This window comes from Haliotis cracherodii, unplaced genomic scaffold (assembly GCF_022045235.1).
Source record: "Haliotis cracherodii isolate W230 unplaced genomic scaffold, xgHalCrac1.p SCAF_19, whole genome shotgun sequence".
Taxonomy (NCBI): domain Eukaryota; kingdom Metazoa; phylum Mollusca; class Gastropoda; order Lepetellida; family Haliotidae; genus Haliotis; species Haliotis cracherodii.
Genome location: NW_027266274.1, coordinates 3620657 through 3636476, shown reverse-complemented (window position 1 = coordinate 3636476; position 15820 = coordinate 3620657). Strand labels below are relative to the sequence as shown.

The 15820-nt window shown below is 41.0% G+C and overlaps 1 protein-coding gene across 1 annotated transcript; it reads left to right on the top strand.

The window, feature by feature from the left end:
• The first annotated feature begins 1147 nt into the window (after window positions 1–1147).
• LOC139467019 (tektin-3-like) lies at window positions 1148–13823 on the top strand. Its single transcript, XM_071248730.1, has 10 exons — window positions 1148–1227; window positions 10447–10596; window positions 10804–10982; window positions 11200–11285; window positions 11498–11635; window positions 11940–12010; window positions 12496–12639; window positions 12747–12969; window positions 13328–13482; window positions 13592–13823. Exons 2-10 carry the CDS (start codon window positions 10448–10450, stop codon window positions 13821–13823), a joined length of 1377 nt encoding a protein of 458 aa, XP_071104831.1. The 5' UTR covers window positions 1148–1227; window position 10447.
• The last annotated feature ends 1997 nt before the right edge of the window (window positions 13824–15820 follow it).

Here is a 15820-nt window from a genome sequence, read left to right as displayed (position 1 = left end):
ATCTGCAATTTGACTGGGACCTGGGGAAGTATGAAGTCTCTTGATGTGAAGTACCCGATGAACCCTTCACAAGTGACCTCCAAATTGACAAATCATCATTGATTTTAAACACTTGACTTGTAACCTGGAGAGAATGGTTGCTGTCGTCGCTCTGACAGTGTGTGTACTATGGTGATTGTGTGTTTCCTCAAAACATATTGGGGGGCACGGGTGGCCCAGTCGTCTAAGGCGCCGCTATTCGCTGTGCAGAATTGCGTCCCTTGGGCACGCCAGAAACCTATGATTGTGGGTTCGAATCCCGGTTCGCCCGTATTATGTTTCTAGGTTTGTCAGCACCATACCCGTGCTCGTCGGTTTCACCGAAGTGGTAAACGTCTGAGACCTGCATCACTTCGGGCTTTCCTCCCACATTACGCTGGCACGCCGCGATATTACTGGAATACTGTTAAAAACGGCGTATACGAAACTCACTCACTCACTCAAAACATATTGAGACGAAGAACCCCACTCATGAGATAATGTATACCTAAGATGGTGATTGAAGACAAGCTGTCTTTCTAGACGTCGATCTCTGTAACTATTTTCGTTAAATTTCCATAATAGTATTGTTCCCATGGAAAGCAAAGAAGTGTGAACATGTTAATTGTCAAACAATCCACTTGGTCGATGTGTTTAGAAAGCTCGTATCTGAGCAGTTTTTATGTGCTTCTTTAGCGAAATTATATTCTGTTCCATGGAATCGTGCGTTTATTGTGGCTCTTGGTCCACGTGTGTCTCCGTCAGTTATAACTCAAATACGGTTTCGTTTAACCCCAACTCCTGTCGAAGGTGCTTCACTTCCCAACGATTTTAAAAAAGAAATCAAACTGTGAATGTCGAATGTTGTAATGTCAAAGGTCAGTAAACTAAAGGTTTGTATCAGGTCAGTGCTATTCACGAGTGGCCGCCCATGGCGCTACAGAGTCATCAAACTGATGCATGGCATGAAGAACACAATTCAAGTTAGGCCGAAGTATTTCTGAAGCAGATGTATTTTCAGTCCACTCTTGAAAGATGGAAAAGTGGCTGACAGTTTCAGTTCAAGTGGCAGTTGGTTCCATTGTGTAGCGGCCCGAAACTTGTCAGTTCTCTCACGGATTGATTTCAGCCTGGTTGCCGGGAGGTTTGTCATCAGGACGGACTATCTCGAAGGTGTATATTTCTCCAAGTGCGCCGAGAGATACTCAGGTACTGTATTCTTATAGCATAGGTAAGTGTGAGATGATTTTATACTTCATCCCTGCCGGTTGTGGCAGCCAGAGCGGTCGTGTAATATATACAGAATCTCACCCGAGTGTCTTTTGATATCAAATATATCAACCAGTGTTTTTGTGAGATTTTATGTATCAGCCAATATCATTCTTAAATCGGAATACGTGGAAAAAACCCAGTGATGTATAAACCAGTTCGGGATGCAATGCATGGGACACTCACAAATAGTAAACTGTATCCCCAAGCACCAATCCTCAGTGTGATCACTGGACAAGTCGCTGACCCAGAGGAGATCCTGTCTACCTGGTTACACCCAGTGGTTGTAAAGGTCACAAAACCTATCTACAGTCAGACAACATGGCAGTGTTTATCCTCTTATAAGTCGTGGTATATGTTAGAAAACACGTTCTGAATAGATATCCTGAGTCCTTCATCAAACATCCTATTATTAATTCTTACCAAAACGAAACAAAATTGAGGTTTGGGGAACAAAGCCACACCATTTTCGGCCTGTGACCCTCATTTGTCCCTCAACGTGATAATAATATTTTAAATTTGGTCATTAATTTATCGTGATAACAGGTAATTAATGACTTGCGCCCCTTATATACTAAGAAAAGTTTATAACCATTAGCCTGGGTGGGTAGCCTAACAAAAACTATAGACAAGCACATGTCCCTGATTGTAATAGTGTCTCTCGCATAATTCTTGACGACATTCTTCAGCACATTTTTAGCAGCGTAACTTTCACGCTTACGATGGATATTATTTACAATGCAATTTGATAAATTAAGTATCCTAAATGTTGCCCTGAACTTCAGTGGTCTATCATTGAATACGTCTCATGATCATGGTGATAAGAAGGATTTTATTAATAAATGATTTTTGTAATTTTAAGTTGGCAATAGACTCTAAGGATTTTTCGGGGTTCCATTTGGATTTTATTTATTTTTATTTTGCAGATATATATTTTGAAATAAGATAGCTTTATTTTTGGACTTAATGTCAGGCTAATAGAACACAGGCCTATCACGAGAGTCGACTGAAGGTATTACTATCACGAGAGACGACTGAAGGTATTACTATCACGACAGTCGACTGAAGGTATTACTATCACGAGAGTCGACTGAAGGTATTACTATCACGAGAGTCGACTGAAGGTATTACTATCACGAAGGGGAGAGAAACAATGGACGATTCGTTTTGGATCAAACAAGAGGGAAGCTGAGGGTCCAAGTCGCTGTGTATGTCATTCTGCAGTAAGGAGACAAAGACATACTTTGGTTTATATCGGTCAATATTAATTGTGTTGCATTGTTGAAAAGTTGCAAGCTGTTTCTGGGATATAAAAATTTAACTTCGTATTTATACATTTGATATACTGAACCCATCATTGACCCAAAATTTCTGCCAGTGACTAAGTGTTAGTTAAGAAGCTTTTGATAAATAGTGTTTGTTAAAGCTGGAAGAGTAATCTCCCTTGTAAATAGCGGCACGCGGTATTTTCGCCAAGACACAGGCAAGAGGAACTTAAGGGTTATCTAGATTTAACTAGTTTTAAAAGACTTCTATTTTTATTCCACAATTGAGTAATCTTAGATTGGTGAATCCATAAACCAAGAAAAGGAAATATAAAACGGCTGACAGTTCTTGTTTAGCACTTACATCTTCAATCGTATTCTGATCATGTTCATATTCTTGCAGGGGGCACGGGGGACCCAGTCGTCTAAAGTGCAATTTGCAGTGCAGAAATCTATGATTGTTGTTCGAATCCCGGTTCGCTCCGATTATATTTCTAGGTTTGTCTGCACCATACACGTGCTCGTGGGTTACACCGAAGTGGTAAACGTCTGAGACCTGCATCACTTCGGGCTTTCCTCCCACATTAAGCTGACACGCCGCGATATAACTGGAATAATGTTAAAAGCGGCGTTAAACATAACTTACTCACTCAACTTCTTGCAAGCCGGATTCAGCAATGCTGTTCAACATTATATGTCATATATGTATTAAAAGCCCTCATTGATATTAATTCTAACCAAAAGAAATGTTGATTTCCAAAAAGAGGTTGACTCTGTATGGGGTTGTGGAGTGTGGTCAAAACTAATAGATAGTCATGTTAAAGGAAATGTTTTATAATCATATTTAATATGTATCAAAGTATTGTAATGGAAACATATGTCATTCTTTGACTGCAAAAGAGACATACGTTCTTTGAGAGAAGTAGTTCATTCGATCAAGGCAGAGGTATGTGAACTGAGAAAAGAAGAAGGACAGGCCATTCTCAGACTAGATGTTGACGAAGTATCCAACAAAGTAGATGAACTGTATTACTGGTCTGACAGTATTAGTGACCAAGAGTCAAGAGTAGAACACCAGTAAAGACAGAGCAGACGAAATAATTTGATTGTATATGGGGTACCAGAGGGAATAGAAGAATCTTATAAAGTGTGCAAGGAAAAGATACTAGACATTTTTAATAGAGCCAGAAATAAGAATCCTACATATGAGGAACTTGCTCATAGAGACATAGAACGTGCACACAGGATAGCCAGCAAAACAACAAATAAACCCAGCAATCCTATAGTAAAAAATGGCACACTGGGATGATAAAATCCAAACACTTGGATTAAGGGATACCCTGAGAGAAATGGGACATGGTGTTGCTAATGACCTAACATATTTCCAGCGACAAGAGCTAGGCAGGTTACGTCGCGAAAACCCAGATAAGTGAATTTTTTTTTATAAAGGAGGGGAACTTGTGGAGGATGTGAAGAAGGATGGTGAGATGAGAGATAGCCAAGAGACACCAGAGAGAACTACAGCACACAGACGGGAGAGAAGGGATAGCCAGGACATCAGAACATCACCCTCAAAAGGACATAGACGGGGAGGTTCACAGACAGGACCACGACTTCTGAGTTCTCGCGCTAAGGCCTGGGACAGGACAGCAACCCACTAGGGGTGCGACGAGACCGAGCGTGATTGTAGGACGCCTCATGTAGATACGACAGATGATGTCGATGATTGTAAATTTGAGAATATAACATTTGTTTTCTGGAATGTATCAGGAGTCTTAGAGTTATGGACAATATTACATATGATGTTTATTTTAAAATATTTGATACAAAAATAAGCCCGATTCTATTGTATGGATCAGAAATTTGGGGCCTTGAACAATTGGATGTTATTGAGAAACTACATTTATATGCATGTAAAAAGTTCTTGGGTGTAAAATCTAGCACAGAAAACGCAAGGGTATATGGTGAATGCGACGGTTTCCCATGTATATCAATAGTTATTTGAAGGTTATTAAATACTGGGTCAAGCTATTAAATATGCCATCTTCAAGATACCGAAGGAGTGAGTGAGTATGGTTTTACGCCGCTTTTAGCAATATTCCAGCAATATCACGGCGGGGGACACCAGAAATGGGCTTCACACATTGTACCCATGTCGGGAATCGAACCCGGGTCTTCGGCGTGACGAGCCAACGCTTTAACCACTAGGCTACCCGACCGCCCTGATACCGAAGGAAATATTATAATATGATGCTTCTCTACCACAGCCATGGGAAACAAAATTGGGCATCAAAAGTTAAAACATGCTATACGAATGTGGATATGGTTATATTTGGTTACAGCAACATGTAGATATGCCACAGCATTTCTTACCCCGTTTGACACAGACCTTAAAAGATATGTAAATCCAAAAACGGCATGGTTCTTTGACCAGTTCTAGAAAAGCAAATTACTACACTACATTTAAGACTACAATAATACGAGAACCTTATATGTTAAGTGTAAATTTACGTGTAAGTTTAGAACAGCTCTTTCTGTTGTGGCTCACATGATCTATTGATTGAAACAGGCAGATATGAAGGTATTGCAAGAGAACATAGACTTTGTAGGATTTGTAAAACTGATTGTTTTGAAGATGAATATCCCTTTTTATGTGTATGTCCAGTGTATAAAGATTTAAGAGCAAAATATCTATATAACTATTTCTACCGCAACCCAAACGGTAACAAATTTTGTAAATTAATGACTTGTGATTGTACAGAAACTATTAGAAATTTAATAATGTTTGTTTATCATGCTATGAAACTAAGAAAATGTATGAATTTGCAACACGCCCCAGACAATGTACCATAGGCATTTGGCCTCGTAAGTACCATGAATAAAGATTGATTGATTGGTAGACTGCAAAATCGGTGTAAGACAAGGTGAACATTTGTCCCCTTTGTATTTGCGAAGTATTTAAATTATCTTGAGCAGAACCTTTCAGAAAAGGATGTAATTGGTCTGAAATTGGTCATGATTTAGATATATTTTGTATAGCTTCTCATATTATTATATGCAATCGATACAGTATTAATGGCAGAAACGGATAAGGCTGTTCAGAAATCATTAAATGTTTTCAGTGATTATTGGAAAATTTAGAAACTTAAGATGAATGTTTACAAAGTATTAATTTTATCAAATCGTTCGTCCAAACATAATTCCGCTGCAGATACTGTGAAAAGCTATACATATTTGGGTATATATTGTATATATTGTACATGTGTTGATCCATTTCATAAGGCACAAAAGTAAGTCCCTGGTACCATCTTTGTTGTTGTTATAAATATACGACAATTGGAAATTTCCGTTGCCTGTCAATTACATTTACTTGACCACATCATTCAAAGATTATTATCATATGCCTCGGAAATGTGCGGCTTTGAAACTTCAGGTATGATTTAACATATTGTAAGTGTATACTTATACTTAAGTATACTAATAAGTTCAGCAATCAACTCCAAGCTTTTTGGTTTATGGTGTATGGAAAAATATGGAAAAACAGACTCCATGTCCCTTATGGGCCACTGTAAAGAACACATGCTGTCATTTAAATATACGATCGTGGTTTTTAAAACACGTTTTAATTGTGAAACTTGATTCAATTTTCGGCATACAAATACAGATGGACGGTGGGTAATTCAGGATTAAAGTATTTTTTTCTCTCGGCGGGATGGACATTGCAGGCGGTGGGATGGACATTTGCAGGCGGCGGGCGATGAGAACTACAGAAATGAGTAATTATATCCTCCCACTTTTATTAAAGCTACATTGGAGAGCACGGGGTTAAATTATGTATGGTTTTCTCAATCGTATACAAGCATTGAAGTATAACGTTAGAACAATTCACCTGAAACAACTGGTCGATGGTACAGTGTAAGTAGAGAAAATAGAATCTGTACATTCATTATGTAATCTTGGAATAGGTGACGACGAGATACAGTTCATATTATATTGTCCTCAGAAGTCTCCTAAATACTATTGCAAATATCCTTGAATTGAAACAATATATTTCAATATAATGTCAAACAATATATGCATATCCTTACAAAGTTGTCCATTCTCTGTATTTATTGTTTTGATTCATGAGAATAAACTCTCAATAGGATCTTGCATCGGGTAAAGTTTCTAATCAGCCAATCAATTTGGAAATTTCCAGTTCAAAGTGGGAGTGAAGATATACAGGATGTAGTATCTTACCACCGTGATACATCAAACCCGCTACATTATATACTACATCTATAGTGTCTTTCTGTAATCTGGAAAGTAAGTTATTCCATGTAAATTTAAATAAAACTGTCTTTAAATAAAACCATTGTGTTCTCGTATCGGAAATATCATAGGTTAGGGATAATAATGGTACTAAGGCAAGCCTCTGGGGCTCAGCAGAGAAACCTATGACTTTGGGTTCGCATCCCGGTTCGACCCGATTATGTTTCTAGGTTTGTCAGCACCAAAGCCGTGCTCGTGGATTTCATCAAAGTGGTAAACGTCTGAGACCTGCATCACTTCCGGCTTTCCTCCCACATTAAGCTGAAACGCCAGGATGTAACTGGAATTTTGTTCAATGCGGCGCTAAACCAATCTTACTCACTCACTCCTTAAATAATATAAACAAAAGTATCAAACTATATTTAGGGTCACGATATGATTATATACAAAATCAACTTTAAAAAATATATTCTTGAAAACTAGGAGACCGCTGTTTGAAGCGAAAGAATACACGCTGGTCAAGTATTAAAAATAGCGTTTTCTCGATTAAATGAGAAATTTACAGTTTATAAGGATACAATTTCAAGGGAATAACAAACGGCAAGAAGTGATATTAACTCCATAAATGACCATCTGTCATCATTTTGCCTTGTCAATAACGTGAAGGGAGACAATTTAAGGGGAGGTAACTCTTGTATGACAATAGTTTTGTCAATGTGATATGTTCACTGCAGTGAAATATCAACTGAATGTTCACTGCAATGAAAAAATCACTTTTCTGAACTTTCACACTGAAGTATATAATAAATTGATATATTTATCGGATCGTGATGCCAAGTTTATGGGGGCTTATCTCATCGATACTATACAAGCTATATGGTGTGCTTTGTGACTTAGATACCAAGTTAGATTATTGTACCAAAGCATTACTAACCTGGTAATAGTAACTTACTTTACCAAATATATTCTCGGAATTATGCTGGGATGCTACAACTAACTCTCAGGGGGTTTACCAGTAACCATGAATCTATAACCAAACCAAACGTCTGGTTAGCCATGGTTTAGCATGGTTAGATATACATGCATGCATCTCTACCAGTGCCTCATCTCGCTAATGGCAGGAGTGTGGCTTGTCCCCACCACGTCTATCATGATACACAATCGGTCATAACTAAGATTTTCCAAGGGGAAGTCAAGTCATATAAGTACAATTCATTATTTAATACTGTGTGTACAAATCATGAAATCACGTCAGTTAACATTACATGTAAATGAATACTTACTGTAACCCACGACAACTGGAGTGATTATTTAGCATAACCTTATTGTAATTAGTAATAACAGAACTAGCACCACTATTAACTTTGGAATGAGTGTTTATGTTTTTGTAATGAAAAACCCTTCACATTTTATGAAAACAGAAGAGCTGAAACAACTGGTAGAGACTAAATAATCCACCACTTGATGAGGAGATCTGCAGACAAATGCTGGTAGTAGCTGATTGTGTATGCAAACATGGTATGCTATACTCATCACTGCTGATGTTTCTGCTGAATGTAACGTTTCCTGTGTTCAAAACTACGGAGGACCTGAGTCCCTTGGGGTCTTCTTTACTGGGAGTTGAATCTGGGAACACCGACAGTATTATCCCTACATGAGAGAGATTAAAATGTATTGTGTTATGAATTAATCCCATATCAACTGTTTTGCTTAAGCCAGATTTCACGCAGTGACGGTGTAGCTAGGCCTGTTGTTAAGTGGACTAGGGGATAAGAAGGTAACTCTGCCTCCAAACCTGGTATATAAACGTGGGCCTGTTTGTCTCCAGCACCCACTCTCCCAAGTCCCAGTCTCCACTCAGGATAACCTGTAGCCTGCAAGGTAAGAGAGGGTCACCATCTACCCCTTGAACGTCGTTTTGACTCTGTATAACTCGCTTATTGGATCATTCTAAAAAATAGATATATTCTGAAACATTTTTGGTAAGGGGTTCCTTTTCAAGGATATTTTCCATTGACATCTTTGGTGCCTATAACGTCTTTAAGTAATTTGATTCTGATGTCTCCGTGAATGTAGCAATGTGATTGGGACATAGTTTCAACACCTGGAGTGGTGTGTAGGTAAGACTGTTGGTGTGCATGTTGTGGGGTATGGAGAGAATGGGGCGGTGGCCGGGGTGAAGGGGAACTATGAAGTGTCCATCTCGTGTTGCTATGCAACTCCAACTAAGGGGATACGTTACATAATTCAGGGTAGGTATATAATGACAACATATAGATAGTGAACCTAACTTGGTTTAATGTAATAAAATACCATATAATGAAAAATGTCTATCGTACGGTTTTGTTCAAGGGAAAACTACCGATTAGAGAACTAATTGAATTCGAAATTAAACAAATACATTTATTGATGTCGTTTTTCTCTTTGGCTAAATCATGTTATTTTACATGGCACGAACAGGGGAGGGTCCAGGAGTTAAAAATGGAGGGGTTCCATTTGTAATTTCAGTTGGGGGCGGGGGAGTGTGGTGTGTGTAGGAGCGGGGGAATGAAGACATGCAAACGCTGGTAACTAATCTTGTGGTGTTAGGTGAAGAGAATGGTAGTTATAATTAGTGAACCCAGTGCCGCCTAGCACAACAAGGTATGTTATATCAGCAGGTACTTAAGTATGATGAAGGCTCTAACATCCGAACACTGATCACCGCGCATCAGTGTGAAACACACGATATCTCCCCCCTGGCTACGGCTCTGCGATATATTGAATGGCACACACAGTGAATGTTGATAGGGTGAGCCGAGCCAATCGTGTAGACATACATCATTGTGTTTACTTGGTTTAATTGATCATATGTGTTAATATGTGGTTCATCTGTATTTGCGCAACGAAACGTTCTTTCAAGCCATCTTATTCAGGTAATCACAGAAGATCAAGGCTGAGAGCTAGCGAACATCGCTGTATCCCTACACAATATAAATACTTAAATATTACCACCAATGTCTTGTAGCTTATCTCGTAATCCTGATCTTAAATAATTTGCAACAAAACCTTGAATTACAAGGTAAGTCCCATGAGCAGTGATTACCGTCGCAGTAACCGGACCATGCAATTATGTACGTGAACATTGATACTCTTAAAACTTGCTATGGAAACAGTGGCCATGACGTCATTGGCGACTGACAACGATGCATGCAAGACACTGACCTGCTCCTGACCTTTGAACACGGCAACGACAAACAGTTATTACTGGGTTCCGTGGCTCAACACAGATTATAGCCATGGTGTTTTCACACCCGGCTGCGCTTCATGCGATTACCAGTTTGGCAGTTTACCAAGTTTGATATCCAGTACGGGGTAATCCGATCCGGGTGGAAAGTTGGTTGTCGGTATCAGGTGGAGCAATAATAGTGTTCCGATCGACACGTTATTAGGAAATCATTCATCGATGAACCTATCCTTGCATAAACGGAGCTGGAGCTGATAAAAGACAATGTATCAATGTTCAGTTCAGTTTTCCTTATGTTGATCTTGTGGTATTAGCACCTCAAGATGAAACTTTAGCCGCTTGGTTAACTTGAATGGAGTTTGATATTTAAACCTAAATGTCTTCAGTGTTAACCATGCCACCATTTCCCCCCTCCAGCATGTCCTTCTACGACTTCCCATCCGTTGTCCGAACCCGCAGTGCCACCCCAATGACGGGTGTTCTACCCTATGTCGCCGACAAGACAATCACCCGCCATCTGGGTGCAGCAGGCGGGGGCCATGCAAAGTCCTACTTCAACCCAGCCACGTGAGTACATCTACCTACACCTAAACTGTCTCTGGTTCCCCCTGTATCCCTTGATACATCTCCGTCTGAACACAGGGAACGTACGGACGGTGCTATCCTATGTAATTGGGCAGACCTTTACTCATTAGTCGCCACATACCTACTCATTTCTCAACGTGTTCATCAGCTGCCATATAACTAATTATTTATCAACCTGTAAATCAACAGCAACAGTGTCAACGCTCGCTACACCCATTCCGACTGGTCCCTCTCCAACAACGTCAACTTCAATATGTCTGAGAAGGAAAGGGCGTTCGCCGAGCATGTGCGTGCTGATGCCTGGCAGACTGTGAAGGAGACGGATGCACAGACCAGGAACAGACAGACTGACGTCACCAAGAGGCTAGGTGAGTCAGATGGTCGTAGACTACGTCACTCCGACTACCGACGTCTCTGTGACATGTTTACCTTCGTGTCTATGACATATTTAGCCGATCTGTCTGCAGACATTGACATTTACTTTACATTCTCACATTTACTCATGTAATGTTACAAGTTATCACAAAGTGCCGCCATGAGATTTGATAAAAATTTTTTTTATATTTTGTCTTTTTATCCTAACAGGGGATCGAGTGTATGACATTGCCTTTTGGAAAACGGAACTCAATAATGAGATCAGCGCTATGGCCACCGAGACTGAGAACCTGAAGGTGAGGAATGGTGCCGAGTGATGCCGAGTGGTGCCGAGTGCAGGGTGTCCCTTGTTCTCCACCTTAAGCCATTGAGAGGCTGTGTTAATAAGATGGCCACATGTATAACATTTTTAACTTAATCTTATTACGATGAGGCAAACTGGCCATAATAACCCATCCTCTATGTTTTCACCTTGAATCGCACATAAAGATGTTCCCATATATTCCAGGAGTACAAGCGCACCCTGGAGAAGGCTCTAGCTGACACCGCCAACCCCCTGCACGTGGCCGAGGAGTGTCTCATGCACAGGGAGAAGAGGCAGGGCATTGACCTTGTCAATGATGAAGTTGAAAAGACTCTCGTGAAGGTCAGTCTGTGAACCAATTGCCAAGATAGTCCAGACGCTAACCGTCTTATAGCCCATTTCACCTCGGTACACCCAGCCCGCAAGTAAAAGTCCGGGACACCGTGACAGTCACTGAGTCAACTACTCCCCCCTCAACGTACCTGTAGATTAGCGTCTGCATGCTAGTGTCATTGCCAGTAGTGTAATATAGACACCTGTATAACTAACGTTGTGAGACGCACCAAAGTGTAGTTATGCCATCAAAGAATTAGGAACCTCTGTTGCATGTACCATGTCTGAATTGTCCATCACTGTGTGTTGCCAGGAAGTTGATGTCATCAGGAGGTGCCAGGGTAAGATGAAGCAGGTCCTGGAGAAGGCTTTCGTCCAGATCAAGTGAGTACCTTACACAATAGGAAGCAGTGAATGTTGTTTTACGCCGTAGTGAGCGATGTTACATCTCTATCATGCCGGCTGGTCTGTAATCAAGTCCAGTTCAATCAGGTGTTCATAACGTATTTAGCGGTGAGACGCAATCATGGAAGTCGTAACTTGTAAGCACTCGATCCCCAATTTGTTTCTAAAAAAACACATGGCAAGATTGCAAAAATATAGTTTTGTGGCAGACAATTTCTTTTTCTTTTAACAATATGAAGCGTAATTAGTTTTTCCAAGGATTTTCGGGGACAATTTTCTTTTGCGATAAGATCCCAAGCCAGGGATTGATGCTGCCCCATTATACTCTTGGGATCATAAGCAAAATTTGACAACCTCTTCAACAGCTGTTTATATGAGAGGTAGTATTGAACCGTTAGCTCTGGGAGTCAGTACTTCCGGGGTATCAACCACCGTTGGTTCACTGGTTACCTTCTCCCCACCAGGATGAACCGCTCTGCCCAGCACGCTCTGGAGATTGACGCCAAGGACAAACACCACGCCCAGAACCTGGATGACCGCATGCAGCAGCTCAGGAACAGTACTGGCGGCATCGGCTACTACCCCGGCATTGAGAACATCGACAACACGTAAGTGTAATATCTTGTCACGTGTAATAACACATTGCTTAAGACGTCCTTTCAACCCAACTGTTCAGAGTGACATATCTGTTACTGAGGTTTTCTCTGTTCTGTAGAATCACCCTCCCCGTGTCCTGGGCGCAGTACACCCAACAGAACATCTCCCGCTCCCAGAAGGAGAGGGCGTCGTCGGAGAAACTCCGCGGTGCCATTGACACCTGCCTCCGTGAGTGCGCCACCAACATGTGGAGCAACTTCAATACTGTCAACAACAACTTCAACACCAGAATCCGAGAGTCAGAAGACGCTAGAAACAAACTGCAGGCTCACTTGCAGAGGGTGAGTTGCTTTCAGTCACAGTTGAGCAGGGAAATATTTGTCGTTCTGCAGTGGTGCCGTGACTGTTAAGCCAAATATATTGATCTTTCTCCGTCAGAGCGAACAATACATTTTACTTTTGTCTGGTACAACATCCGGTTTTGAATTAGCTGTGAATGGCAAATGTTCTGATTTTACCGAGCGAGTTATTTCTCAAAGCATTAACTATGCCACAATGGCTGCTAACTAGTTTGAATAAATCTGCCCATTGTGAAAAGAATAGGTGAAATCTATTGTTTTTCATCTCATTCCCCTACACATGTCACGTGACCCTCGTATACAGTATATCTATATATGCCTCTTCTCCCTCTTCCTCCAGACCATGCAGGAGATCTTTGACATGGAAAAGAACATCGAGCTGCTGAGGAAGGCCATCAAGGACAAGGAGGCGCCAATGAAGGTATCCCAGAGTCGTCTTGACGAGCGAACCAGGAGGATCAACGTGGAACTCTGCAACGACCCCGTCATGATCTCGTGAGTATATTTCCTGTAACACTACACTACATTTCTTGACGAAAATATAAAAACAAAATATGTAGTCCTTATGTCAATGAATGACAAATATTCCTCTCCTTAATTTCAGACTGCAAAATGAAGTGCGCGAGATCCGCGAGTCTGTCCGCATCCTGAAGGAGCGTCTCAAGTCCTCCGAGATGTCTCTGGCGCGTCTCATGAAGACCAAGGCCACTCTGGAACACGACATCTCCGTCAAGGACAACAGTCTCCGCATCGACGCCCAGTGGTGTATGGGAATGAGGAAAGGGTTCCCCATGGACCCCAAAGTTGGACCCATATTCCAGATGCCTACTTACTAGGGACCTGCACCCGCCCAAGGATAAACCGACTCTGTTATTTTACATAGCTTATAATGTGCTGCATAACATGAAAGTGTTCAGTTCACTTCTCAGAGAAATACCGTCAGTCAGTCAGCATTTACTCACCTGAGTTCTCGTTAGCCTTTCATACATCAGCAAGTACATTGTAAATTATCACACCGACCTGGTCTTTTGACCTTGTTAGTTGAACATGTTTATCAAATAAAATGTGATAAAATAATATGTGATTTGTTTTATTCTTTGAGACCCCTTATGATTATTCATGAATACAACTTACTGCTTTGGGCACTTTTTCCTGAAACTACAAGTAAACTGCACTGGTCATTCGTTCACGCTCGTCCGCTTCAAGTTTGACGAGCAGCTAAAGTAATACTAATTACTTTATGTTTGGGAATCAGCGATCAAATTCCCACATGTCCGAGCTACAGGTTTCTCCCAGTGCCAGATACATCGTCTACTGTCGCATCTCCCATACTTGAACAGACTAACGATAATCGACTAACGATGGTCGATAGCACTACACTCACTTTGTGAAACGTGCCTTGAGCACTTGACCTCGGAGTGGATTTACTTAATATGCTAATATATGGTCCAGTACTACTCTGTCTTCCTTGGTCACCATCAGGTAATGACTCTCACGAATATAGCCTCATTGAAACTACAATATGTACTTCCCGCCAAAAGAAACGCGACTACCATACACGTTAATAAATGAAGAAGTATTCATATTCAAGAGATATTGGATTGGTTCGACGCACAAACGAACATACTGTTATGTGGCGTGAACCGACGCTCATGAACGCATCACATGTGATGTCACATGCCCATAACTTGAGACGCACCATTTGTTTCGTGCAGTATTAGAGCTTGGAAATCACGTGCAGCATATCGTGATAAAAATAAAGCCACGGTGGTAACACTTGACTGATTATTACTTTTGTCATTGAGAGGTACACATTAGATACATCTCCTCTCAACGTACATATACTCCTCAGTATGTTTCTATGGTTCGCCTCTCTGTGAGTATATATATCTTTCTAAACAATAACAAGTGATAACTGGTAATGGTCTCTGGGGGACCGATGTATTAAGAAAATGGCTTCATACACTGTGGGAAAACTAATGTCATGTGAAGTGTGCTTTCAAACAGAAAGTATCGCGCTACCTATACCTATTGGTGTGTGCACTTCCGGTTTAATTACCTTGAGCCTCCATTTCATCCAATGAATGCTTGATTTTCCTAGTTTGAAACCAGGTAGCACGCTGTGACGCACATATATGATACAGCAGGGACTTGGTTCAGTTATAGAAGTGCCAGATTTACCTGATGAATTATCATTGTATTTCTAGTAATCTTGGACTTCAGTGAAGGTCGATCAAAATCTTTATCAGGGGTTTCAAAACAAAAACATAAAACATGAACCCTTGATTAAACCGTGACATGGTCACTATTGTCACGTTAAGGCCACGGGGACATCAAGAACAGTGTGTGTTAAGTTAAGTGTCATCAATCTGAAAATGGAGGGATAGCACCGATTTGTGAACGCTTGTATGTAGTACATTTTCTGCCGGCCAAGTTAACGTGAAATGGGTTTTAACGTCACGTTCAAGATTATTGCATTTATATATTGACGCACATGCACATATGTGTTTGTGTATGTGTTTGCCTGTACTAGTCCGGACAAATGCTAATTTTATAGTTCTAGCCCACTGAGATACCATGCCGCAGTTTAACATGAATACGCCACTCAGACACAGTATACTGACTCCGGGCCATCTTTCCGAGCAAATACCATCTTTCAACGTCTTTTGGTATGACGCGGCCGGGGATCGATCCCCCGACCTTCCGCTCTCTGGGCAGACGCTCTACCGCCTCGACCACGGAGGCGATCCAAATTTAACCTGAGCGAGCTGGACCCAGTAAAATGTAAAGTCTTTCTCGATGAACCCTCGACGCATGAATGACCCAAACAGTG

Coding starts and splice junctions, on each gene's coding strand:
- LOC139467019 (XM_071248730.1), top strand. CDS start 10,448: ATGTCCTTCTACGACTTCCCATCCGTTGTCCGAACCCGCAGTGCCACC. Junction 10,983..11,199: donor TGACGTCACCAAGAGGCTAG/GTGAGTCAGATG, acceptor TTATCCTAACAG/GGGATCGAGTGTATGACATT. Junction 13,483..13,591: donor AACGACCCCGTCATGATCTC/GTGAGTATATTT, acceptor CCTTAATTTCAG/ACTGCAAAATGAAGTGCGCG.